We start from the raw sequence: 27945 nt of genomic DNA on the forward strand, positions 1-27945 counted from the left end.
CTGCAGGAGACCATGACTTTCAGAATTTCAGAACCATAAGCTGTCAGAGTAAAATCATTGATAACAAGTAGTTCTAGGGAGCACATTCTCAGAGTTCAATGGTTTGGGGAGGCACATGTAAACGAACCTATAACTTGAGTCCCTGCAGCTATTCAGAGTGTTTTTCTCTGTATTCAGAGATAGCATCTGTACTTTGGTACATTTTAAATTCACTGCTCCTGTGGCACGTCCTTAGAGGCAGTCTGCTTAATTATTCATGGAATAAATCTCATACAAGTGAGGTGTATATCAAATGGGGGGATTTGAATTTGAGGGAGTCAGCAGCTGACATTAAGAATGTGGTTAAGCTGCAGCAAGATTTGTGCTGTTTGGGGGAGCAGCATGCTCCTAAACCAGCATAAGCCATAGATTTTATTTATTTATTTAGTAATTTTAGAGTAAGCCCAAGCCCTTCTGGTGTTCTGTGACCATTGTTACCCTTTAAACTTCTTGGAATGCTTCCTTTTGGCAATGGATACTTGACCTTTTCCTCTTTGCTTCTCGTATTTCTTATTTTTGTCCTTTTATCTCTTTTTCCTCCTTTACTATTTCTTCCTTTTTCTCTCTAGGAGCAGCACCTGACATGGATTTCTTCCTTCTGTTGCCTTTTCCTTCCAGTTACCCGCTAGATTCCATTTGCATCTCCGTCCTCTCCTACCGCTGTGAATCCATCTTTCTCAGTCTCTTCCTAACCTTTCCACTGCACTGTTCATTGCAGAATGCTACCTGCTCCCCTTCTTCCAGCTTGCTTCCTTCTGTGATGCAGTATGTGCTCATGCCACGGTAAGTACGCTAGGTGAGGAGTGAATTCACTTGCTGCTTTGACAGGAGTCAGCCTTCCAGGTGACTGCTCACCTGCCACCTTAGGTTAATACTTAACTGCCAGACATGGATGAAAATAAAGAGTAGCAGCCAAGTACTTGCCGTATGGGGAACCATAGGAAGCACGCTGCTATCTGTTAGGAAAGTCATTGGGATTTTTTTTGTAGCAATAATAACACTTGCCTATTCCAAACTTCTCAAAAAAACTCTACCTGGATCTGTCAGCAGTATCTTCTCTGCTGTTGAGAAAGATATATTTCTTGTCTTGGGACCTGGAGAGGGAATCAAGCTGCCACCCTCCATGGAAAATAGATTCTCTGCCCAAGCCTGGCTTTACTGTATTTATCTGGGATGCTGGAGTGTGCTTTCTCTGGGTGGTGACAGTGTTTATATCCTGAGCTGGGAAAACTTCTGAAGCATCAGCTTTTTGAGCTTCCTCTCCCTGCCACCACTCACGTTTTCAGAGAAATGCACGTGAAGTAAAAAGATAAACCAGCATAACAAGATTGTTTTGCACAGTAATTTATGATTGCCATTGCACAGATCTATCTATATGTTATTAAAAAGGCATTTTTTTCAGCAGTAGGGGTGGTTTTCACATTAGCAAGTGTTTTCAGATACAGCCAGTTGCAACATGTCTCACTTTTTCATATCAACTTTGATAATTCATAGATATTTACATTCAGAAAGTGTTTTGGTTTTGTTTTGTGTTGTTTTTTGTTTTTTGTTTTTTTTTTTCCATTTTGGAGCCCATCCTTAGACCTTGATCTGAAGAGTGCTTGTGGGCGTATTTAACTAACTTCATTGTGAATATTCCCACACAGACTATGTTGATCTTAATAAGCCTTCTCTCTGTGAAAAGCAAAGCTTGTGCACAAGTCTTTGCAGGTCTGAGCACTTTCCTCATTACTTTGGCCTTTTAGGTGCACATTATTAAGTCTGCTGCAAAAAGAAGCAGGGGAGGGAGAAGGGGAGCAATGCTAGGAAAGCCCAGCACAATGGGAAGGATAATGGGCTGACATCAATAAGTTTCTCTGTAACTCCTCAAGAATTTACCTGAAACTCCATTTGAGGAACCTCTGCGTTATTTTGCTCAGTTCTCGGCACATCGGTGCTGTTTTATTGTTTGGAATTTTCCACGATAACATAAATCTTATTTTAAGACCACTTTTTGTATGTTGGTTGATGGAACTTCAGTATCAGAAAATGTATGAGGACTTGCTGGCACTCATTAGAAGCTTTGCTCTGAGATGATGGAAATAGATTTGAGATTATGCCCACAGATTATCATAGACAACTGTGCTGTCTGGGCAGGTGCCTTTTCTCTTACCTGGTAACTGATTTGTCATTTATCAAACTTACATGCCTACTTAAAAGAAACTAATGATAATTTTTTCTGTCTTAAGAAGTCTGTAGGCTACCTTCTTACTACAAAGTGTCAGTTCAGGACTTGCTTTACATTCATCTCTATTCCTAAATTTCAGTGCAGGGGTGTACAGGATTCAAAATATTTTTTTCTTCTTTTGTGTTATTAATTGCTCTAGTGCACCATCAGAACTAACTTAGCTGAAAAATAGAGTTGTTAACTTAGCTGGCAGAGTTGTTAACAGAGCTAATTTAGCTTGGTATTGGTCAAAGTGCCTTTGCATTGTTAAAGGTATTTTTTGGTAGATGAACTTCTTGTTAGTTTCTCCTATCTACTTGTGTTGAAAAATTGTGTCTGTGTAGCTCTATAAACAGGGAGAACAATAAGCCCTGATTAATTTCTGTTTAGTTTGGGGCTTAAAGGTGTTTTTACTTGTAAGTACAGGAGACAGGGAGAGAAGTCGTGTTTATTTTTTCCTATTTTTCAAATAAAGATGGTTGTTTACACCAAACGAGACCTGGATTTTTTTCCTAATTAGAATAAAATTGTTAGGATACTGGGGATCCTTATTTGCTGAGATAAGAACTGGAGGCTAGGTGGCTGTTTCCACAGAAACAGTGGTAGCTTTTTATTTTTGTTTTTTTCTACGTCTTTCCTTCAAATGATTCATCTAGACTCTTGCTTCATTTACTGTCATGCCTATATATTACCCAAGTCATTCTTAGGAGTTTAAGAGAAACATTTATTTTTTTCCAGGAAAAAAAAAAAAGATTAAAACATTTTAGTATGGTATTTAGAATAATTTAAGATGCTGATACATATGAAATGTTTATATAAATATGAAATACAGTCTATACTTCAAGTAAAGGATAGCAAATATTTTAAGCTATATTTCCTGCTCAGGAAAAGTTTGGGGAATAAAATCTTGTGCAAGGAGTTAGTAAAGAATTGCTGCAGAGGAAATGATTGGAGCAATACACACCCATATCATGTACACTTTATTTTCTTTTTTATTTTTTACAACATCTTTTCAAGAATGCCTTTTTCACAGTCCCTGCTTGAACAGACTCAGTTGTTCTTCCTCCTGTAGAACCTCCTCTGGTTTTGTGTGGATTCCAGTGGTTTGTAGCGTTGAGTATTTTTTAGACTGCAGTTGAGCCTTTATTTTCATACAGATAAAAGACAGGCAGTTGTAGAACCTCGGCATGTTCTACTCATTTTCCATCCTGATTACTTGCTGTGGAGTGCTTCTGTCTAGGAACACCCTGTTCATCTCCTGGCTGCTGAATAAATGTTGAGTTTACTGTATTATTGGTTAGCTTGTTTATGTTTCTGGATTTCAACTTTGATAAGTGCTTAATGCAGAGGAATGTCTTAATTGCACCCGTAATGTCTTTTATCCCCTCTGACCGTGTAACAGGCAGCATGAAACATCATTTGAAGGCAATCTTATAAGTCAAGAAGTGATGCTAAAGCGTCAGGAAGAAGAAATGATGCAACTGCAAGCTAGAATGGCTCTTCGGCAGTCCCGACCGAACCTCTACCCTGGAGATGCAATTAGGTCCTCAATGCTGGATATCACCAGAGATCCGCTGAGAGAAATAGCCCTGGAAACTGCCATGACTCAAAGAAAACTGAGGGTAATGCCTTGATCTCTGGTGAACTCCTTCATTTTCGTTGAAACGGAGCAATGTCATGACTGAAATTGAAATATATGGGATTCATAAACTGGATCCTGCCATAAATAGATGAAATGCTAGGTGGTTGGTGTTGCCCTGATAGGAAAGACTTAACTCTTACGAAGTAAACTCCTGAGCTTTTGTGGTGTTAGTGGTCACGTAGCATAAAGAAGCAGTAAAAGATACTGAAACAGACAGCAAGCCTTGGCTGAACATTGCATTGGTTAAACGATCAAAAGCTCTGATGGGGATAAGGTATATTTTTTCCAGTATTCGATTCCTCTTAGTGGAATGTAGATGTGTTCCACCACCATTGGTAGTTATTTAATAAACAAGCTGGGAAGGTAAGGAAAGACTGGCAAAAAGGTGACACATTTTGTGCTTGGGTTCACCCTGACTCTTCGTGCAAACTGCCCCTCTCTTTCCCAGCTCTCTTGGTATGTGGATGAAGTATAAGATTAAAGACGGAGACAGAGACATAGGTAAATGGAGTGGATGATGTTCAGAGGAGATGACAGTTTGATGCCCTCTGCTGCTGCTTTCAGTTAATTGAATTCTTTTTTTTTTGTTTGCATGGGAAACAGTGATACAAGATTTGCAGGTGAATTTGCAGTCATCATACTGGCTAAGAGTCTGTGTGTCTCCAGTCCCTAGCACTCTGGCCAATTTATTCATATAGGCCTTAACTAACAAGTATTTAGGTGAATCTTGGACTACTTCCTTAAGGCAATATTCAAGTCAGTATTGTGCAGAGGACTTCTTTGAACAGTTTAGACAGTTTATGCTCTTCTGTAATTCACAGGAAGAACAAATATAATGCTTACTTGCCTACAGGCAGATAGAAATTTGCCAGAACCTCTGTTTGAACCCAGCAGACAGAATGAGACTGAAGCATTTCAGACTTCAGGACAGGAGAGTTGGGTGTTGCAGGCACGGATCTGTCAAGGCAGAGTTGCTGCCAATGCAGAAAACCTTAGCAATGCTAGGGCATAGATTACTGAAATAAGCCCAGATGGTCCTAATATGCAACACACAGCCCTATGTTTTCAAGGAAGACAAGTCATATCAGAGTGTTAGCTTTTCACCCGGGTAAGGAAGGAAAACATGTAGAGTAGCAATGTCATCAACACTGCAGCCTGCCAGCACATCTGGCATGCATGCTGACAAAATAAGATTGTTCAAACTGATCAGCTCCTGTGAGGAATTCATAACAATTTTCCAGCTTCAGCCTTCAGTTCGTCATTAGTGTGTACAGGGCAGGAACTAACCGTGCCTTGGTCTCTTGTTCAAGCAACACAGTGTTCATTCATACACTTGTATTCATTCGTACGCTTGTGCTTTGCAGAATTTCTTTGGCCCTGAGTTTGTGAAAATGACGATTGAGCCGTTCATCTCCTTGGATCTACCTAAGTCTGTCTTGGTAAGAAAGGGGCTGTTGAGCAATCAGTGGAAGGGGTAGGAAGTTTAACAAACAAATAAATAAATGCACCTTTAACGTGAGCATGAACATTAGGATATTTTATTTCACACAATGCAGACAAAGAAAGGGAAGAATGATGACACAAGGCGGAAAGTAAATGTGATGCTTCTAAGTGGGCAGAAGCTGGAGCTGACCTGTGACACCAAAACAATATGTAAAGATGTCTTTGATATGGTTGTTGCCCATATTGGCTTAGTGGAACATCACTTATTTGGGCTGGCTACTTTAAGAGGTAAGAATAATCTTTTTGTGTAGTAGACTGGTATAGAGCAATAAAAGATAAGTACAGGGTGTTGAGACGAGATAATCAGAGACTGCCTGCCATGTACGAGGCATTTACTTTGAGTTACATGCCTTTGTACTGAGGCAAAACATGTTCTGCAATGAAGAAAAATTCTACTCTTTAAAATCGTTTGGTTGCCTGAGTAATGGCATCTCGGCTCAGGCAGCCTGTTCCTTTTGGCTGCTGCGTGTTCTTGCTGCCTTCACAACGTGTATTGCTCTGTATGCAGCAATATATCAGAGGATGTGAGAGGGGTTTGGGTTCTGATAATATGCTCTCAGCAATGCTGCAGCCTCTTGTGGGGTGCTGGGATAACTAATAGGGCTTCTGGTGTAGAGGGAGTTGCATTCAGCTAAAAAAGGTTTGCCTCTGAACTGTTTATTTTTTGCTGTTAGAACAGACCAGAAGTTGGAGTTCTTTTTCTTCACTGGGGGGAAGGTCATTTTGGCAGAACTAACGTGTTGAGACACAAGTTTCCTGTTTTCTTGTCTAGTGGACTAGTGCAGAACTGTAGCACTCAGAGTACTGGCAAGAGATAGAAAACCTTAGCAGCCTGAGAACATTCTCAGTCTGTGGCAGCTTCCCAGTGCCCTAGGCAGTTTAGAAAGTCTTGAAAATACTTTGCAGAAGCATACTTTGGATATAAGTAGTAAGGGAGGGAGGGAATGACAGATCAGAAATTCCTATGGGTTAAGAAATTTAAAATTTTAAAGACGCTGTAGCTCCGATTTCATGGGTGTCATGGAATATTATTTTTTTTCCCTTCCCCTTTTTTTGTCATTACTAAAGAATTATTTCTAATGCTATTATTCAGTGTTTCTTCCCTTCAGTAGCCATTCTGTTTTTAAGCCTTTGTTAGCCATCAGAAAACCTTACTGTATAAAACTGAGTTTCAGAATTATAAATCTGGTCTTGATCCTCCAGCTGGAAAAATTACTTGACTCTGATGTTTTTACTCACGTGCTTCTCCTTAACATTCATGGCAGACAATGAATTTTTCTTCGTTGATCCTGACATAAAGCTAAGTAAAGTAGCTCCAGAAGGATGGAAAGAAGAACCAAAGAAAAAGAACAAGCCCCCTGTCAACTTCACTCTGTTTTTTCGCATCAAGTTTTTTGTGGATGATGTCAGTCTTATACAGTGAGTGTATGAATATCTTTTTAACCTCTTAAGCCATAAATTTAAGTGTGGAAATTGGATATTAATCAAACACTCTAAATTCCTGAAAGGAAGAGTACCAAACATGGTGTGTTTTTTTGTGTGTTTTTTGTATTTTCCTTCTTCTAGGCATACTCTCACTTGTCACCAGTATTATCTGCAGTTGCGGAAGGACATCCTGGAAGACAGGATGCACTGTGATGATGAGACAGCCTTATTACTAGCATCCCTAGCTCTTCAAGCTGAGTATGGAGATTACCAGGCAGAGGTAATCAATTTCATCTCTGAGAAACTGTTCTTTGTGTTCTTGCTGCTTAATAAAAGAACAGACTGTGAGCAGCCGTGCGTGCTTTGCAGTTCTGCCCTAGACAAAAAGGTCAGCCAATATGCTGCTGACAACTGTGGTTTTCGTACAGTCTAACAGAGGACATGCACAGGGCTGTCGCAGAACCTAGTTCAAGATCTAGATGTTGAACACTCCCTATTCAGTAGAAGTGGAGTCAACTTGGATGGGCTTTGAAACTATATGTGAAACTAAGCTATGGGCCACAGCTGGGAGTCTGAATCCCTCCCCTTACTCAGTCTGAGTTTGCAAATGTGTAATTCTGCCTAAAATTAACCTTAAAGCTAAATTAACTCAGTCACGCCCATGCAGTCTGTAGCATATGGAAATGCTGTCACAAAAATGTTTCATGTTGTAGGTGCATGGCATGTCGTATTTCAGACTAGAACACTATGTCCCAGCTAGAGTGATGGAGAAACTAGATACATCCTACATCAAGGAAGAACTGCCAAAATTGCACAGCACTTACGTGGGTGCTTCTGAAAAAGAGACAGAGTTGGAGTTCTTGAAGGTAAGTGGTAACTGTTTGCTTCCTTAGTCTGACTGCATGGAATTCCTTTTGAGAAGTTGGGTGCATGGACTTCAAATGAAATCAGAGGAAGCCAGCTGGAAAGGAAGAAAGCTGAGAAGATCTCAGAAGATTAATTGTTAAAAGTGGGGGAAAAAAATCATAATGGATGAGGAGGAAATCCCTTATGCTTTTTTTTCCATCATCAGTAGTCTTCTTGCTTTAGCTCAAATAGGTTAATTAAAAGCAATTATTGATCCTCGTGTTCATTTTAAAGGAAGCCATGATTATGAGGCAGCACAGCCTGCATGCCCTACATAGTTTATTCTTTCTGCTGTGAGGATAAAAGAGAATTTAAATAATGAAAAGTTTTGTTAGATCTAAAACCTTTTATGCTGGTTAGAACACATAGTATAAAGTGAGCCAGAAACATTACCAAGCAGACTTTCTTTTGCAGATAGTGTGTACGATGATGGGAAAACTATAATTGCAGACATACTTGCTTTATTCTAAAAGGACCGATTAAGAAATATAATTATGGGCTTTGCTGCTGTTGCTCATGAGATAATGATCCGGTCCTGCCTTGATTCAATGGCTGAAAATGAATTAAGCATCTGAGACGCTGGGTAACTATTACACTGTATTTCCAGAGTCACTCTCTGCACTGCAGCGGCACACTTAGAGACCGCAGCAGCAGAGGTGGTCTCAGCTGTTCTTCATGTAGCAGAAATGCTCTTATAACCACCAGGAATTAGAGCGAGCAAGAGCTGGGGACTTGATCCTACCCAAATCTAGCCTGGCTGGGGGTGGGGTAGGGAGAACAGTTGGATTTCCTTGCTTGATTCATTGCATCAGTCCCTTAAGCAAGTACTGAAGAGACAGCGAGAAGGGCTGGGGGTGCAAAGTAAGCCAAACTGCTTCTTTCAGCAGTGGGGATGCCTTACTGTGATCATGAAATGGAAGCGTAGATCTAATTCTGCTTTTAAGAAATGTCTTAACACAACAAGTGCATCTGACTGGTTACAATTTATTCTTAGCAATTAATGAGTGGAAAGTTTGATTCCAATTTTCATTATTCATACCTGAGTTGGTAGATTTTCTAATGAATCCTAATGAATCCTTTGCTGTAGTCTTGGGCAGTGTATCAGCAGATACTGCCAAGACTTAAAACCATCTAGAACAGTTCATGCTGACATGTGTTAGCATCACATTCATAACCTAAGTGGAATCACCAGATAAAGAGCAATCTTTTTTTCCAAAATCCGTATGTATACATAAATATATTTATTTCATACTTGTACTATATATCCTTAACCTCAGTCCCTCTTTGCGTTGATCTATGCAGTTGTGTCAGAGGCTCACAGAATATGGCATTCATCTTCATCATGTATTGCCTGAGAAGAGATCCCAAACAGGTATCCTTCTGGGAGTGTGCTCCAAAGGAGTTGTTATTTTTGAGGTTCACAATGGTGCTCGCACACCTGTACTACGCTTCCCATGGAGAGAAACAAAGAAAATATCCTTTAGTGTAAGTCAGCCTCTTTCTGTTTGATTTTTTTTCCTTTTCTACTAGCATGCATTCTATGCTGCTGAGGTTTCAGCCTCAGAAGAAATTTTAGCACCTGTATTTTGAAGTGCTTTACAGCAAATCTGTAATGGTATGAAACGTGGCTTCCCTGCTGTCTAGGAAAGCACTAATACAAAGATAGATCAGAGGCTACTGGGAGTGTGGGGAAGAGCTCTACCCATTTAGTGCATTTTTGGGCACCCTGCCCACGCTGCTGTACGGCACCTGAGAAGTGAAGGAGCCCTGGGGCGAGAATCCTGTGTCAGAGGACTGCGTACTGGCAAATGCCAGTGCTCTCTGGAAAGAGTTGTTGCACCAATGTTGCTTGTCAGCTGAGGTGTTTAAAAGAGTCGTTAAGCTAAGTGATATATTGGATGGCAGTGGGTGAGACACCTGGTCCGAGCTATACCAGCCAACTTCAGGGAGCACACCTTAAACTGGGGGTTGTGTGTCAGTTGTTAATGAGCTGCCAATGTTTGCTTTTATAGAGTATTTCTAATTCTGATACTATATTGAAAAGCTGCAGCTTGTGTTGCCTGGTCTAGGATTGTAATGGCCAATTGAAGTTTCAAGAATCTTAAAAAGACCTCAAGCATTAGCTGATAGATTTCATAAATAGATGGGTTTATAGTTCCTGTTCTCTTGAGTGGTTCCAGCCCCTGTAAATTTCAGAGAGGTTTTTCAAAAACTCATCCTACTAAATGTGACAGTACTAGTTGCTATTCAGCAGTAACAGCAGCAGAGACTAATTAAATAATAATAAAGTACCATCTCAGCTAGCCCAGAAGTAGCTTTAAAGTGCTTCCTTTGTAAAGCTCGAATTACTTTCAAAGCCTATTTTAAACAGAAATTTCTCCCATCGATGGGAGAGAGTTTTTTTCAGGAAAGTTTGAATGGTCTCATTATGCAAAAGCAAATAAAAAATTATTCATAGGGTAAAAGAAATCACTGTCTTAAACTTTTTTTTTCCCCATCATGTAGAAGAAGAAAATAACTTTGCAGAACACATCAGATGGTATCAAGCATGCGTTTCAGACTGACAATAGCAAGACCTGTCAGTACCTTCTGCACCTCTGCTCTTCTCAGCATAAGTTCCAGTTACAGATGAGAACCAGGCAGAGCAACCAAGACACTCAGGACATTGGTAAGGACTGTGGTGCTGTGGTGGTTTTTAATAGTGGTCTATATTTATTTTTATGAGGAGAAAAAAGTGGACTTCAGCTTCACACTACATGTGTAGCTCTACATTTAGAGAGAATGTATAAGGAGAATCTACTAGCTAAGTTTGGGACAGTGAGTTGGCAACTGTACAGAGCTGGCAGCCTTTTAAATAAAAGGAATCTAAAAATAGGTCATTAGGAGTGCTCTCCCATCTGATGAATAGCTTTTGGTATTTTTTAGGGGGAAAAAAAGTTCCTAAATGTGATTTGTAGATTTTATTTAATGTGAAATGCGTTGATTTGATCGTGTGGAATTACAGATAAAACTGTGTGAACTCACAAGGACAAATAAACCAGGGAGCATTTCATGCTGCTGCATCTGTAAGTGGAGAGTGAATGGCAGTGAATGAAATTTCATGGAATATAGCAGAGGATAGAGACATAACAGAGAGCACTTGTTGGTCCTTGTGATGTTCCATGGCATGTTTTTCACTTGCTGCAGTGTCCTCAGTGACCAGGGAAAAAACATTTTAACATACACAAACCTAATGAAAAGAAATAGGTTGGGAAAATAAGAGGAGAGTGCCTCTTGGATAACATTCTTCCTGCGTGAATAAAAAGAGATGAGACAGAGTTCAGGGAAAAAAGTAAGGAACAACTTACTTTTCCTTTTCACATAAGCAAGCATGTTAGCTATAACTTGAGGAATAATCACTTCTTTTATGCACAACTTCTGTGTCAATGCAACAAACAGAACCAGGCAACGAGTGTTAAGATGGATCTTTTGGATTCTTGAGAGGGATTCTTGAAAACCACAAAGATTGAAGGGTTAAGTCAGTTTTACAAAGTAAGATCGTAGAACACGCAAGAATTCTCAGTTATGTGGTTGACAGAAAACACTCACCTGAAATCCATAGGAAAATTCAGTCTTGTGTTGTCAGAGGGTGTATGTACAAGGTCAAGAATAGAGCCCTTAAAATGTTTTATGGGGGTACTCTTCCTCAGGATGTGAACACAGCAAGAGCCAGCATCACTGAGCTTCTGTCACTGTCAGGAAACAGATTTGTATGTATCTGATCCAGCAGAACCATTCTTACGTTGCCCATCAGCTATTTCATGTGGATAGGAAGGTGATAGTTGTATGGTAATTCACATTTTAAAGTCACAAAATGTGCTCCACAACTAAACGTTCTCTCTCTGTGTTTATTATAGAGCAGGCTTGAATTACTGTTGCAGTTAATTTCTGACATGTACAAGAGGAAGGAATGTCTTCCTCAAGTGGCAGTGCTGAGGCTGTGGTTGCCAAATGTGCTCTGCAGTGGTGAATACTTCAGCATTTATTAGTGCTGCTGGATGATGCCTACCCAAAAGTAACATTTCCCTCCCAAGTTACACTGCTGCTTCCAACAGCAGCTTATTTCCCAGCTGCATGTGTGGAGCTTAAAACACTAGCTAACAGAAAATGAGAATTATCCACATGGTTGAGGATTGCTTTTCCTCCATCTTCCCTCTGAACTGTCTCCAGGATATCAGTGAAGTTGATGAAGGGTTCAGACGGCCAGATTTCCTTTAGAGATTCTAACCAGCAAACATGTTTCCACAGCTTATCAAGCTGCTGTGTGAGAGCCAAGCCACAGGAACTTACCTGCTAGCCTTAGGAGGCAGTTAGGCTAATAGATGTGGGCTCAGCTCAGCTTTGCTCTGAATAAGGGGGGGGTTAGGCTAGCTTGTATTATCTCAGGTTTGCTTTCAGCTAAGAATATTCACCCAGACAGTTCCCACGACTCAGCTGATACAGTAATTTAACTACAATCCAAAACCGCTCTGCTGCTTAAAGGAATTGGGATTTCAGAGGTCAAAAAGTCTGGCAAACCCCAGTCCACATTGTCTGGTCTGTGCTAGAACATTTAGGATGTTTCTGGCAGGGGAAGTCCCCAAGTTCACCTGAGTGAGCTGATGTTCTTGTACCAGGTAGAGATGCTGCCAAGCTGTGGGGGTTTTATTTGGGTGGGCAGCCGAGTTCCACCACAGCCTCTCTCTCACTCCCCTTCCTCAAAGAGGAACGGGGAGAAAATACGATGCAAAGGGCTCAAGGGTTGAGATAAGGACGAGGAGATTGCTCAACAATTATCATGACGAGCAAAACAGGCTCAGCATAGGGAGATAGTAATAGGCAATAAATCTTACTAACAAGCTAGAAAAGTGAGAAAGGAAAAACCATAAATGCCTTCCCCCCATGCACCCTCTCCCACCTCCTTTCCCCTGAGCGGCACAGGGGAATGGAGGAATGGGGGTTGTGGTCAGTCTGTGGTCAGTCTTTGTCTCTGCCGCTCCTTCTCAGTCACTCTCGTCCCCTGTGCTGTGGGGTCCCACCCACGGGATGCAGTCCTTGATGAACTGATTCGATGTGGGCTGCCCACAGGCAGCAGCTCTTCCAGAACTGATCCAGATATGGGTCCGTACCACGGGGTCCATCCCTCAGGAGCAAACTGCTCCAACCTGGCTCCCCCACGGGCAGCAGCTCCTGCCAGGTCACCTGCTCCTGCGTGGTCTCCTCTCCACGGGCCACAGGTCTGGCCCGGAATCTGCTCCCGCAGGGGTCTTCCACAGGCGGCAGCCTCCATCGGTGCAGGGCCACCTGCTCCACCGTGGTCTCCTCCACGGGCTGCAGCGTGGAACCCTGCTCCACCGTGGTACTCCATGGGCTGCAGGGGGACATCCTGCTTCACCATGGTCCTCACCACAGGCCGCAGGGGACTTCTGCTCCGGCGCCTGGAGCACCTCTCCCCCTCCTTCTGCACTGACCTTGGCACCTGCAAGGCTGTTCCTCACTCCTCTCACTCTCCCAGCTGCTGTGTGGCAGCATTATTTTTTTACTTTCTTAAATCTGCTCTCACAGAGACACAAACAACATCACTTGTTGGCTCAGCTCTGGTCAGCAGTGGGGCCCTTACCTAACATGGGGCAGCTTCTAGATCCTTCTCACAGAAGCCACCCCAATGGCCCCCTGCTACCAAAACTTTGCCACGTTTAGCCAACAGGGCTGTAAGTGTGTCAGGGACTTGTGAAGAGAGTTAACCAGTGGTTGGGTGGAAATTGTGTGGGATCTGGTAGTGTGGATGTGGGGCTGTGCTGCTTGTTCAAGTTCTGGAAAATAATTGCACGAGCAGGTTGAAGGAAGTATAGTCCTACAGTTCACTTGGCTTGAGATGCAACAGAGGTGACTTGCTTTGCAGAGAGAAGTGATGTGCCTGTTCATGAGGCGGTGTGGCAGTTTAACAGGAAGTATGAATCTTTGTACTAATAAAGGGATAAATATTTTTCAATTTAGTGTTTTTGAACTTCAGTGTAGCATACAGTTAGGTTAGCATACTATCATTAAATCCAAACTATGTTTTGAGCAAGCTGCATGGATGGCATATGTATGTACCTGCTGATGGTGCATACTTCTGGGTGTTATGGCTACAGGAGAAAAAGAGCTTTGTTTGAGTTGGTTGTTTAAAATGCATGCCTTATCCAAAGAGGTCATGTTAGCTCTGTTTTATAATGTGAATTTGTTTCTTCTTTTAAAAAAAAAACAACAATCTGCAGAGCGAGCTTCATTTAGGAGCCTAAACCTTCATGCAGAGTCCGTCAAAGGATTTAACATGGGACGAGCGATCAGTACCGGCAGCCTGGCCAGCAGTACTTTGAACCGACTTGCTGTTCGACCTCTGTCAGTTCAAGCAGAGATTCTGAAGAGGTTGTCCTGCTCCGAGCTCTCGCTCTTCCAGCCTCTTCCTGGCTCGTCAAAGGACAAGAATGAGAAGACTTCGTGGGAAGACAGACCCAGGGTTATGAGCAAATCATTTCATGATCTGAGTCAGAGCCATATCTCGGTTTACCCTCCAAAGAAAAATATTATTGCTGCTTTGGACTCTTCCTCCCAAAAAATAGAGGACATAATGGGAAGAGTCTTTCAGCAAATGCCAAAATTTGATACTGGATTGGCAGCAGGAGCATTAAAACTGAGCAAGTAAGAGTCTCTCTGACCACCCTGAAATACCTTTGTGTACAGTCAATGTACATATGCATCGGTTTTGATTTATTATTCATACCATTATTTTATTACATTGATCCTTCCTTCCCTCTCCCAATTTCCTTTTCCCTCTGTCTGGTTTCCCCCTCTCTCCTTCTCCCCTTTAAGTTCAAAATCTCATGCAGGTTTAAGTAGAAGTCCTGAAAGAAAGAAAAATGAATCGGACTCATCATCCATTGAAGATACTGGTCAAGCCTATGTTGTAGGTCAGCATACAAAAATCCTATTGCGGTATTTACTAACTAACCTCTAAAACTGTTTCAGATGTAATGCTTTGATATACATATTAAGTGGTAGTAATATTTGGACTTTTAAAAAGGGATCACATGTTAAAGTACTCCACACACATCATGTGTAGTTCCAGAATAACTGTAGCAAAGAAACAAAAAAATATTCCTATGGAGAAAGTAACAATCCAGTCTCTACACAGGTATGCAAAGAATGTTATGGTACTGACTGCACAAGTAAGTCCTAGCACATGGTAAAAATCAAGTTCACCAAAAAAGCAAGCTGAATGCTTTTAAACTTAATCATTGGATTATGGAACATAAATTTTTGGTAGCTCTCTCATGAATTTCTGGTTAAAACCAGAAAACAAGGACTACAAACACAAAAACACAAAACAAGGACTGAACTGGGAACCAAGCTTTTTCTGGGTTAAGAGCATCAGCTGCTCAGAAGTGAGATGAGGCATGGAATTTCTGTAGAGACTGATGTCAGCCATGTATCCTGCGCATTTAGCTTTACAATTAGTTTTGTTATGTGCTAACCCATGATCTCTGGGTCAGCAAGTCCAATAACCATCTTAGTTACAGGTTGGACATTGCTGCTGCTGGGGGACACATATTCCTTGTGGATGAAACTCATCAGCTGAAACTTCAGGGTTTAGGGTTTGAGAAGGTCTGCACTGCTTTGCTAAAAAGCTTAGATGGTCTTACCTCATTTAATTCCATAACTTAGTACATTTATTATTTCATCCTGTGTAAAGGACAGCCTTATTTACTCGGCATTGCTTCTTCCAAAGAAAATATGGTCCTAAGTACAAACCAATCGTAATAGAAATATTTGGTCCAAGTGGCTTGTTACTGCCCAGACTTGCTTGTTACTGTGTAAAATCTTAGAAGGCTACTGTTCTGTTGCTTTATAAAGTTAGGTATATTAATGAAATTGTGTAACAAAAATTAGTCTTTGATTTAGGCCTTTCTTTAAAGCCCTGCTAATTTTATCTGAAGTTAAGAGTGGCTGTGAAGGCCAAAGCTCTGTCCTTTCTGTAATTCTTTGTCTTTGCATGAGCTACCCCCCTCTCTTAACTTCGAATTGCGACCAAAGTACTTTAATCACCACAATTTGCTAAACCATAACTTCTTTGGTGTCATTTTTCAACTAAGGAATCTGATATTGTGAATGAGCTCATGCATGTTCTGTGTAATGTCTGAAGCTTCTCTGTAGCTTTATGAAAAAAACAATGTCTAATATTTGCATTCATGTTGCAGGTGTTAGCATGAATAGTTCTGGAAATCTTCCAACATCAACACCATTAAAAGAGAGCAGTAAGTTAATAAATGTCCATTTAATTATTTCAGCCAGTTACTTGTAATTTGTACTTGTCAAGTGCTTCACTTGAACCTGTCCTGTTTCTTGGCTATTCTTAAATCAGATACTTCTGCCACTTAGTTGGATGTGGAACGTTTTGCTAGATACAGCTTCCGTTATTTGTTTTGGATGGCTTTTTGAGGGAGATTTTTACATTTGTGTAATGCTTTTCTGATGTGGAGGGTGTCTGTTCAGTCTGATGCTTCGAAAGTTGCGTTACCTAACATGCCATGCCCTTCCAAGCTCATTTCCCTTACTTGTGAGGCTAATGATGCTGTAGGGTCCCTAAAGACCGTGTTTTGACTTTTGCAGTGGGGATCATAACCTTTTTTCAGATGGAGAAGTCTGTCACAGTCTCTCGCATCAGTTTTTTTTGTTACTGGTGTGCAGAGCACACTAGGTTTCTGGTGTTGTGGAAGCACTTCTACCATTTACAGCAAAACTGAGCTAACTGTCTAGTATAAACAAGTTCCATCTTCTACAGGTAGAAACGTCATGAGGTCAGACTTAGAATATATTGCCTTTTTCTGAATTGCAGGAGACATTGTTGTGGTGTTTTTTGTTGTTGGTGGTGGTGGTTTTTTTTTTGTTTATTTGTTTTTTCCCCAAATCATGCTGCTTCTGTCTCTTAAGTGCCCGGGTCTCTTTCAGCCTGTTGAGGACACTCATAAGTCACATAAAGCTACCGTGAGTGTGCTCAGATTTGAGAAGCAGCAGAGTCACCAGCCTTTAGAGCTGCGAATGTGGAAGTCAATTTAAACAAGATAGGGTCTAGGAGATGTTTCTAATGTTGTTTAAACAAAGGACCATCATTAAAAGAATTCACTCTTAACCTTCAGTAACTTAATATATTAAGCCTCAGTTTCACTTTTACCAATGTGTTAAAACCCTGTGTCCCTGAGCAGGGTACCTAGCCACAGATCTATATACCTGGCTGAACTGAGACCCATCAATTTGAAGATTTAAGGCTCGGGTGAGCTCAGACTATGCTAAGTGCTTTTCTTAGGAGGAAACAAAGATTTTACCTGCTGAAGATGAGATGAGGTGCAATTTTTTTAAATTGTTTTTACTCATACGTGGCTTGGAACATCCAAGCTGGACCCACTGCTTCGGAGAAGCTTTTCAGTTTATCAGAGGACTAATTTCTCCAATGGAATAGGATTTAAAGTCAAACCTAAAAGGATGTGCATGTGCAAGTGTTCACCTCGTGCCTGATCAGCAAATGTTGGCTTTTCAGCTGACTCTCTGCAAACAACACAGAGCAGAGTTTCCTCGCCAGAAAGAGAGATCACTTTAGTGAACTTGAAAAAGGATGAAAAAATGGGTTTAGGTAAGTGACTTTAAAATTGTTGAGTTTGTTATTTTGTATTTCAGCGTTGAAGCTGAAAATAAAATACAGTTTTGGTGTTCTGTTTTGAAGTATTTATCATAGGACTGAGGAAAACAGACATGAGCTGGATTTCTAAGGCATTTGTTTAAGATGCAGAAGCCTAGGCTTTCTTAATAGCATGTGCTACTGACTTGATTGGTGTTAAGCAAGCCTGTTTCTTGGCTTCTCTATATTACATGTGGTATAACATCTCTGATTATTGTGAAATAATCATCATAGAAGTTAGCATTTGAAGTTTGTCTTTGTTCAGCTAACACGTGGACACTTCACAGTTATGACAACTTGGAGGTTTTAAAGAATAAAACCTTATAAAGCTATTAACAAATAATTGTGTTCTCATAATGTTATTGAATGGAACATTAGTTTGAAGTTTAGTGAGTCTGGAAGTTGAGATATTTGGATTCCATTCCTCCTCCTGTTGTTGTTTTTCATAAACCCGTGTAATTTTTCTCTTTAATTTGATAACAGTTGCAGTTGAGGGGAGGCTCTTTGAAGTATCCTTTAGGGTATAGTTCTATTATGCCACAGAAGACTATTTTGTAAATTTGAAGACGGAAAAAGTTGACAAGATCATATTGTGCAGGGTCAACACTGAACATTAAGATAAGAGCTGACCAAAAAGGATAGCAGTTCATATGAACTTCACCTTTTCTTTCCCATGCAATCTGTTACTTTGCTGTTCTGCTAGAGCAGAGGAGACCTGTCATCTTTGAGCTTTTAGTTTCTTGATCATGGGCATCTTTGCCAGCTTTGCCTTGTAGAATTGGCAGATAGATCTTAGAAGCTTCAAAAGAAAGCCTAGATATGTTGCACTTCAGTACAGAAAACTGGGGTTTGAAGAACTCAGTTCTTAATATCAGGGTCAGACATTTAAGTAAAGCATCTAACATTTTATGTGCAAATACATTTCATCTGGTCAGTGAATGGATGTATAACATTATCTTTTTGTGCATGTTTTTTGTGCCACGGTTGACAGCTAGACAAAGTCTGAACTGCTTACTTAAAAAACAAGAACACAGTAAAGTTATCAAAAAGCTTTATCATTTACTTTCATGTAGAATTCCTTGAGAGGTATAGATGATTTTGTGTTACTTTACATATGTTAGAATGACTAAGTTTTTGTCTGTTTTGAAACATAGACTTGCAGTGTATTAAGTTTAACTGTGATCACTGACATATTTGCATGCTTTGGACCTTTTTTAATAGGTTTTCAAATAGTTGGTGGAGAGAAGACTGGCAAACTTGATCTGGGAATTTTTATTCATTCAGTTACTCCTGGAGGGCCAGCTGATCTGGAAGGATCTCTAAAACCAGGTGAATACTGTAAATTAGGAGAGGTGTATGCATGATACAAAAGGCCAAACACCTATGTAGTGCAGTTGCCATCTGTGGCTGCAGAAGACAGTCCCTTAAATATGCCAAACTTCAGATCCCTTCAGGATAACTTAGAAAACTGGTGATGTACATCTCAGTTGAACAATATGAAAATAAAAGACAGTAGCATCACAATAAAAATTGTAAACTTGAAGGAGTAGAAAATGGAAAATTTGTTTAAAAAAAAAGAGAGAGAGGTTTTATTTGATATTGTCTCTTGATTGGTACTTTCTAATTTAAAACTGTTTAAACTTCCAATCCATACCAGGATTTAGGGAAAAATACGTGCAATCCTGATAATAATATTTAGAAAAAGAGAGAAAATGGATTTTATGTAATATCAGTGCTTATTTGTTTTAGTCTGTGCCTTGAACTAAACTGCACAGTCTATTTCATTTCTCAGTTTCTGCTTTTTTGTCCATTCTGCTTATGGCAAAGGAAAAGGTTGAACGAGTGAAAAAAAAAATCAGGAAAAAATAACAGGGAAAGGTTTGGCCGTTTCAAAAAAAAAAAAAAAAAAAAAAAAAAAAAGGAAATATCACCAGTTGTTTTTTTTTTTCTTATTAGTGATTAGGGTTCCTTTTCCCAGCGTCACTTTAATTTTAGCAGTTCTTATGCTTTGCATAAATATGTTCAGACTTGCACACTCATGTCATCAATGATGGCTGAAAATATGTATGTTAGATTTTATCTGAACAAATCATTTTGTGCAGGACACCGACTAATATCCGTGAATAGCACAAGTTTAGAGGGTGTCAGCCATCATGCGGCATTAGAAATTATAGAGAATGCACCTGAAGATGTGACACTTGTTATCTCTCAGCCCAAGGACAAGCTATCCAAAGGTACGGAGAGAAATATTCTTTACTATTAAAGAGTTCTTCTTTAAGTTTGAATGATCTGCCTTCTCTGACAACTTTTGTAAAGTCCTTTCTCTGTTTCCTTTACTTCGCTGATCTGAGCAACTGACCTAGCTATAAAATGCCACCCATAACTTCAGTCACTTCTGTGAAAACCCAGCTAATACGTGCTTGAAGTTGTGCTTTGGGACTGAAAGCAGACACGTTGAGCTTAGCAGTAAGATAACTTGTGGTAACCTTTAGTGAGGACACACTGCTTGCACTTTAAGACGAAAGTGTTCTATGTGATATGGACCAGTAGAAACCGTGCATGGCTGTGAGAAATTTCTATAATACTGCAGACAAGATGTTACCAGCAGCTCCTGACTGTCTTGTCTCCTGATTTTTCAGCATCATCCAACGCTGCACACCTCACTAACGGAGCCAGGACTTATTTAAGGAGGCCATCGTCAGTGCAAGACAACGAGGCGGAGTCCTCTTCGGAAGAGCACAACCGGTCCCGCGGCCACCAGAGGCCCGTCTCAGGGAGTTTGTCTGGCTTGTCAGGAGCCAAGCGGGATGGGAGCATGAGCTCCCAGGACTCCAGAACTGAGAGTGCCAGTCTGTCTCAGAGCCAGAGTGCCGGCTTCTTTGGCAAACGTGCAAGTGGCAGAGCCCAGCAGGACCCTCAGAACAACAGTGATTCCCAGACTGGGCTTTCAAAAAGTAATGAGAAGAGAAGATCGTCGTCTGACAGTACCCGAGCAAAAATTAAAAGGCCTGGGGTAGTAGAGTCGGTGGAATATTCTGACCGAGGAGATTCTGACATGGATGAAGCAACTTACTCCAGCAGTCAGGAGCAGCAGGCAGATAAAAAGGCATAGTTTATTTCATATGAGCATTTCCCATTGGTGTTAAGAGTGGGAATGAAATAGCTGCCTGTGGGTGTGAATAAGGTGAAAGGGTGTGGGGGAAGGCCAGCCTAGCCTGCAGCTTATCCTGCTAACGGCAAATGCTAGTAGCTAATTTCTACTAGTTTGGTGATTTTGTTCAAAATGAGTGGAGAAAATCACTCCTGTGACTTCCAAGAGCTTTCCAATATCACATCATGGGCATGTCTTAGTTGAGGCAGATTCTGCTTTGGGATGAATGTGTAGTACTCTTGCTGATTCTGTAGAGAACACGTTTGCAGTTCTTTGGTTTTATCCAGTGTGATCGTGGGGTAATGGCCACTCCTGAACGTAAATTAATTTACCTGGAAGATAATGTAATTTTTTCCTAGATTAGATAAATTAGTAGTGATGTATCTGGAATGAGTAGCTGAACTCCTATTGTTTGGGAGTTCATTATCTAATCAAGGAAAAAATACTCTTGTTTAATGAGAACTTCATCGCAGCGAGCAATGCCCGAGCAGAGAGCTTGCTGCTTCACCTTGCTGAAAGCACACGAGAAAGTACTATAAATTCATCCCTAACTTGCAATGATCCCTGTTTTTTGGCTGATGGAGATAGTTCAGTGAAGTTGTAATAATTAATCCAACAGACCCTAGGCTGCTGTAATACTGAAGTTTTATGGTTAAGTTTCTCTGCTTCATGACCAGCTCACTTTGACAGTAAAGACTCAGCCACTGAAGGTCAGGCATGTTTCTGCGTTAAAACTTTGCAGCATTAGAGGAGTTAAAGCTAGGAGTCTTATGAGTCAGAGGATGGGCCCTTTCCCATGTGGACTCCCTTTGGCTGCATCTGACTCAAAAGCTCATCCTGTGGGGTCTTAACTGCAAACTTCTGTTCTAACAGAAACCTTTCTCTTTGTTTTTCTTTTTGCTTTTTGTTTTAAATAAAGGAATCTTCCTCAGCGAATACAGCACACAAAACGAATTCTAAAAAGGTTACTGCAGCACTTCTTAAACCTGGAGATATCTTTGAGGTTGAACTAGCCAAAAAAGATAACGGCTTGGGAATAAGTGTCACGGTACTGTTTGACAAGGTTTTTAGATGTTTTCTCTTTTTCTCTACTCCCAGCAACCCATTAATTACTAAATTACAAGGAAGCAAAACATTTTCTGGAGTCACTGCAGAGTACACAGCTTTACTGACATAGAATTCGTCTCACCAAAGCTGAAAAATTATAATATTTTAAGTCCCTTTTTTGTCATCTCCCCTTTTAAGTAACTCGTTTGTTGTTTTATGGTATATCCCCAAAGTCCTAGTAGAATCTTATTGTAGAAACTACTTACAAGTACAAATAAAAAGATGGTATTTGGCCCCTGCCACCCAATAACATGCAACAGAGAGAAATAAGACCTTTTCTGATGGGCATCACAGGCAGTGGAAGGAGTAGTGTTACCTCAGGATATCAGAGCACTTCCATGCATACATGCACTGTGTTCTGTGTTCTCCCTCTGCTGGTTAAAAAGCAGAAAGCAAAAAAAAAAAATACTTAAATCCAGATTAGACTTGGCTGACACAGCCTCCTTGCAAGGTTACTGCCCTGTGAGATCAAAAATATCTTTTTAGTGGAGAAATTTCTCATTGGGTTTTAAAATTTTGAAGGTAGTTGGCGTTTAGGGCCTGCCATCCTGCAGAGTGGCACTTTGGGGTGATGAGAAGGATTTAGAACTGAGATGCACACGTTTTTCACAGCTCCTTTTTTTGTTGTGTCTTAAATGCTTTTTGGGTAGCTTCATATTCCAATATACACATTGCTGGGCTCCCTCTGAGTGTGTGGAGAAGCTCTGGTGGTGCAGCATTAGCTGTCTGTGAGCCAGAATCACTAAGCCCCTCAAAAAGCAATGCCATTTGAGCTTGGGCAGGTGTTTTCAGCTTAAACCTTCAGACCTCTATGATGTGAGAGAAGGCAGCTCTCCTTAGTTTGATGTTGAATCAGAGTAGGACACTGCATGGTGTGCATCTTCTGCTTTGGCTGTTGATGCCTGCTGTGCTCTCCAACATCTCGGAGCATCTGTGTGCATGCGAGCCTTAAACCCCAGTGCAAAGCAGACGTCTTTTTGCTGAAAGGCACCTGATTGCCCTGAGTGCATCTGTACTGTGAAGCATTGTGTTTTTACAGCCTTCCCACCTCAGCTTCACTCGTAACAAATTGCATGACTGTGGGAACATGCTTTGTGAAACAGTTTGCTTTTGACGGTTTGGCTGTTCCTTATACATGGCAGTAGCCAGAGTGCTTCCTGAGTGCAGCTATCCTTGTGTGACATAGCATTTAATTACGCAGTGTTCTGACTGCAAAAAGGCTGACAAATCCTGGTTTTGCTCTCCTTTTAGGGTGGTGTAAATACCAGCATAAGGCACGGCGGCATTTATGTGAAAGCGATTATTCCTAAGGGAGCAGCCGAAGCAGACGGCAGAATAGAAAAAGGTAATATTTCACTTGGTTCAGTCAGACTCTTTATGTGCAAAATGACAGGTAACTGTCTGTGGTGGACTTGAGGGGTATGCTGTGGCCTAGAAGTTAGGAAATATGTTGGATAAAAGTACGATTAGAGGAGGCACTAAGAAGCAGAGCAGTTTCCCCGAGCTACTGCATTTGCACTTGCAATTTTATATACTGTCTCAAATGATTTGACAGGTACTTCTGCAGGTGAAGATAAAATGTTAAGACAATTGCAGAACCAACAGAAAAGCATAGGGTTGGTGGAAAGGAAAAATATGGAATATGCTGCATGATTTTATTTCCCTAATGCAGCCTGTGTAATGCAGAACACTTCTCTGTGCCAGCCATGGAGAGGGCTCTGTTTTATTTGTGGCCTTTTGCTTGTCGTGCAGGGTAACTTGACACAGAAAATCAATGTAATTGCTATGATTTTTTGTGTTTTTAATACAGGCTTCATTCTTTAGTAAAGAGAGAATTGCCCTTATAGACTAAAATATTTTTTAATAAAGATTTTGAGGTTTGTGGCAAGTAGCGTTCTCACAGTTAATGCTGGCTTTGACATGCTGTTATCCCAGATTTGTTGAGTTGCAGAGTTCTCTTTGCTCAGAGAACAGAGGGGAGAGAGGATTTACTTCAGTAACTGCCTTTGTTAGCTGAGACTTGAAGGTTTCTGTATGTCATGTATGTTTTACAGATGTTCTGATTAATTTTTCTCAGAGGATTCATCATTTATTTGTAGGTGACCGTGTGCTTTCTGTCAATGGGATTAGTTTGGAAGGCGCTACCCATAAACAAGCTGTGGAAACACTGCGAAACACTGGGCAGGTAAGTGGTGGTGGTTCATTCCTTCTGTCTGCAGTAAACTGGCTGTTCATGAGGGAATAAAAATAGAGGAAATTACAGACAAGAATCCTCCGCAGTGTGCTGGTTGTTTCAGGTGTGATTTCTCAGACTTTGTTGCTTCCTGGGTCCCACATCTCTCTGTCCATCCAAGCCAAGTTCTGGTGCTGTGTGTGGGTGAGAGACCTGCAAGCCATTGGTTTCTGCTTGACCCTGAGTTTCGTAGGAAGGAAGCTGGGTTATGTGGGTTGGAAAACAGCTCTGGCATGCTACAAGTAAGGTCCTGAATCTGATCCACTGGGAACACAAGGGCCTCCATGTGTGCAGCTGTTTGCATGTTGTGTGGGTAGCTTTAGTTGAGTGTTACCTTTTTGGAAGGCACTAGAGTCTGTCAGCAGTGTCTCCTTGTAGTGCTGTTCGTGGCTGCTGCTTCATCTATGGAAGTACATGCACACCTGAAAATAGCCACTGACTGCACATATCCAGAGCTACGAAGGATTACTGTCTGTGCACACATTATAAAATGCTTTTAACTCTTCCCTCTACCCGTGTGAAAATCACAGTTTTTGATGCTTCTTAACCCCTTCAGAGCCTTATTGGATGAAAACCTTTTCTGCTTCTGCCTTGACAAATAATTTGCAAGCCCATTAGTTTATTATGGAACTTGTTGCTCACAGCCTTTAAAATAAGGAGCAAACTGAGGATGAGGGAGGGAGGGAGGGAGGTGTCCATAAAGCTTGCTGCTGTAAAATTTAAGATACTGACAAATTAGAAAGAAACATAAACTGTGTCATCTCTGTGACTGTTGCAACTTAACTAGAGATTGTTTCATCCCTTTAGGTGGTGCATCTGCTGTTGGAAAAAGGGCAACTTTCAGCAGCAAAGGTTCATGCTCCGGTAACACCACAGTGCACGCCTCCAAATCAGGTGGGGCAATGTGAGCCTCAGGGAAAACCAGCGATAAAAGCTACAAATGCCAAAGACTACAGCTTTGTCACTGCAGGTCGGGTCTTGTAGGAAAACTGTCTGAAGTCTCAAAGCATCCTTTAGCTTTAAGTAATTGTTTTCTCTTATCTTCTGTGAAATAGAAAGGCAGACAGGAGACAAAGCTGGTAGGAATCTCTACCAAGCACCAGTTTCTTACTTTTTGTTCTGTTGCATTTGTCGTGAAGGTTTCCTTTCTCATCTTGTTAACGTAATTCAGTGACTATTAACTGTTTCCTCTCTCACTGCTCCTGGTTGTTTCCCAATTTTGTCAGCCTTGCAGCCCAGGTTGGTAGCAAGATTGGGGTAAAAGGGGTGCTGTTAGCTCTGGTACCAAGCAGAGGTTGAGATATTCAGGTATGAGAGCTTCTGTAGGTCCTGCTGTTCCTGTCTAGATGAGAATAGACATCAAGAGCTGGGTGAGGCCAGAAGAGGGACTGGAAAGGTGAGAATTTTCTGGCTGACTAGAGGCTGGCACTCCTCAGCTCCTGCTGGGGATGTGTGGAAAGGGAGGGAAGCCTACTCAGATGGCAAAGCCACTTCAGATGGCTTTTCGTCTTCCTGTGTGGGGTTTATCTTGTCTGTCAGGATCTACTCTTACTTCTCTTACAAATGTCTGATCAGTGGCCAGAAGGGTTACACCACTTGGCTGTAACAGCCTCCTGAATGGACTGTTTTGGAGATGCCCTGGCTTTCAGCAACTTGGAAGGTGAAGGAGAACTGTGTGAGGGGGAGAGTGTGCAATGTCACATCTTGAGTCAGAGCACATGCTGCTTTTTTTTTTTTTTTTTTGGTAACAACCAGCACGGTGTAGGAAATCATGTGTAACTCTTTCTCTTGCAGAGAACACATTTGAGGTGAAGCTGTTGAAGAATAGCTCAGGCCTTGGGTTCAGCTTCTGCCGTGAGGATAATCTTACCCCAGAGCAGCTGGGCTCAACCATTGTGAGGGTGAAAAAGCTCTTTCCTGGGCAGCCTGCTGCAGAAAGTGGGCAGATAGAAATTGGGGACGTCATTCTCAAAGTGAACGGGGCATCGCTGAAGGGTTTATCCCAGCAGGTTTGTGCTTTCTACTGTCTGTCTTAGTGGTGTGGTAGCCTTGAAAGTCTTGGTGTCTGTGTCTAATACTGAATCCAACTCTGGCCATAGGAAGTCATCTCTGCTCTGAGGGGAACATCTCCAGAAGTTTCTCTTCTCCTTTGTCGGCCACCACCCGGTATACTACCAGACATCGATCCTTCTTTGTTGGTAATGTCTATGGCATAGAATATTTTTCTTTTAATTACCGTTTGAAGGTTTATTTATGTGGCCTAGTGGATTAGTTAAATAAATGCAAAATGGGGGTGGAAAGATGGGCGAACGGCACTCACAGAAATTTTATTCCTCTGGTAAATTCCTCTATCCATGTGTCAAGGGTTTCACAGATACTAAAAGAATACAAGCCTTCCATAACGTGTTTGTGGTTTGTTTATTATTAGGTAGTCTAAAACATTTGAGATTGGCTTAAACCTTTGGGGAGAGGGGGTTGATTTGTAGAAAATAGGTTTGAAAAATATGTTCTATTTGTCTGCTTCTGGCACCTGTAAAACTGGGGAAAAGATTGTTACATTTACTTGCTGGACTTGAGAGATGTTCCAAAGAACATGTTACAAAGCACGCCAGTAAGTAAATCAAAAGAACAGAAGAACATTCTGTTCAACAGAAGGATACTTAGAAAAAGTGAAAAAACAAATATTTCAGTAGAGGAGTTTGTCTGAAATGTAGGCTTTCCATAATACAGGGAAAAAAGTATAAAAGGAGTGGCAAAAATTCTATTTAAGTTACTTAATTTCATGTTCACACTGTTAAATCCATTCAAGTCTGATGGTGGAAACCTAAATGTACAAATAAAAATGTAAGCAAAGCAAAGATTAGAGTAAGGAAATGAGATGAACAAGTGGGCATTATAATACAAATAACTAATCCTATAATCCATTTCTAGTAAGGAATACCTTTAATAAAGGAGCACATATACTAAATTAAAGGGGGAGGAGGGGGCAGTAAATGATCAAGTGAAATTTTTGTATATAACACTAGCCCAGATAGGCATGGTCATGAACACAAGAATTTGGCCATAAAAGCATATGTGAAGCTTATAAACTTTTTTTGTTTCATTCTTGGGATTATGTGATGGTTGGCCAAACTGTCTTTTATCCTCACTGAAGTTGTTAACTTTGGTAAACAGTCTCCATTTGGTGTAAATTCTGATGGCTTTTGTAGACTATTGTTTAGCTTCTCGTTTAAAACTTTCTGATTCCCTGCTGTGTGAAATCAGTTTGACTCAAGTTGCACCTTAACCATCAGCAGTATATTATGCTCCTCATAGCTTAGAAGCACCTGTCAGCAGGCTCTCAGAAGCAAAAGCATAGAGTGTATTTGTTTTCCATAGGTGATGTTGCAGTTGTTTAGCCATATATGTTTCCAAGTTCTGCGTAATTCATCTTGGCAAAGCTGCATTGAACTTGGTAAAATTGCACCATACTATGTTCACTGAACTGAGGCTACATCTAAATGGAAGGGGTCACTGAGTGTTTCTGGTAATTTAATGCAGTCTTTGCAACTTCCTTCTCTCTGCAAAATTGGAGTTTGATGCATTAAATCTCCTTGCTTTCTGTAGACCCCCATCCATTCACCCCACCAAGTATTTCCAGATGTCAGCAGAGAAGTTTCTGGTCCATCGACTGGAGAACAGGCTGACAGCTCAGATGAAAATGAAACCATTGATCCGAGCAAGAAAAGACTAAAATCTCCCTCGAGGAGAGATAGCTACAGTGACAGCAGCAGAAGTGGTGATGAGGAGGTGATGGACTCAGCAGCACAGGTGGGCTCTGGCTGGAGTTCTGCCCTCTACCAACCATCAGGTGAAGCTGTGCTACAGGCACACAGCCAGTACGAGGCACGCAGCGGGCAGGAAGAGGCTGTTCGCACCATCTTGTGTTCTGTTCATGAAACTTCTAGCAAGTCGGAGCTAGAGGACGACAGGTACATTGCTCGTGATGACCCTTGTAGTGCTG

The 27945-nt window shown here is 41.1% G+C and overlaps 1 protein-coding gene across 9 annotated transcripts in view; it reads left to right on the forward strand.

Annotated features, from left to right (window-relative positions):
- PTPN13 (protein tyrosine phosphatase non-receptor type 13) overlaps positions 1 to 27945 on the forward strand; it is a 109892-nt gene that overhangs the window by 65033 nt on the left and 16914 nt on the right. For 5 of the 9 annotated variants that reach the window (XM_027456958.3, XM_072037532.1, XM_038178171.2 and 2 more), the window contains 22 exons: positions 3648 to 3867; positions 5252 to 5326; positions 5444 to 5618; positions 6656 to 6809; positions 6957 to 7095; positions 7529 to 7681; positions 9024 to 9206; positions 10227 to 10389; positions 13997 to 14420; positions 14592 to 14689; positions 15977 to 16033; positions 17314 to 17406; positions 18673 to 18780; positions 19554 to 19685; positions 20091 to 20557; positions 21522 to 21665; positions 22961 to 23054; positions 23809 to 23894; positions 24750 to 24912; positions 25737 to 25951; positions 26042 to 26140; positions 27549 to 27913. In XM_027456958.3, the coding sequence (XP_027312759.3) occupies positions 3648 to 3867; positions 5252 to 5326; positions 5444 to 5618; positions 6656 to 6809; positions 6957 to 7095; positions 7529 to 7681; positions 9024 to 9206; positions 10227 to 10389; positions 13997 to 14420; positions 14592 to 14689; positions 15977 to 16033; positions 17314 to 17406; positions 18673 to 18780; positions 19554 to 19685; positions 20091 to 20557; positions 21522 to 21665; positions 22961 to 23054; positions 23809 to 23894; positions 24750 to 24912; positions 25737 to 25951; positions 26042 to 26140; positions 27549 to 27913 (3807 nt within the window). The remainder of the gene's footprint in view (positions 1 to 3647; positions 3868 to 5251; positions 5327 to 5443; positions 5619 to 6655; positions 6810 to 6956; positions 7096 to 7528; positions 7682 to 9023; positions 9207 to 10226; positions 10390 to 13996; positions 14421 to 14591; positions 14690 to 15976; positions 16034 to 17313; positions 17407 to 18672; positions 18781 to 19553; positions 19686 to 20090; positions 20558 to 21521; positions 21666 to 22960; positions 23055 to 23808; positions 23895 to 24749; positions 24913 to 25736; positions 25952 to 26041; positions 26141 to 27548; positions 27914 to 27945) is intronic. The other 4 variants (XM_038178172.2, XM_072037531.1, XM_072037533.1 and 1 more) reach the window with 1 other exon arrangement.

The sequence above is a fragment of the Anas platyrhynchos genome, chromosome 4 (genome assembly GCF_047663525.1).
Source record: "Anas platyrhynchos isolate ZD024472 breed Pekin duck chromosome 4, IASCAAS_PekinDuck_T2T, whole genome shotgun sequence".
NCBI lineage: Eukaryota > Metazoa > Chordata > Aves > Anseriformes > Anatidae > Anas > Anas platyrhynchos.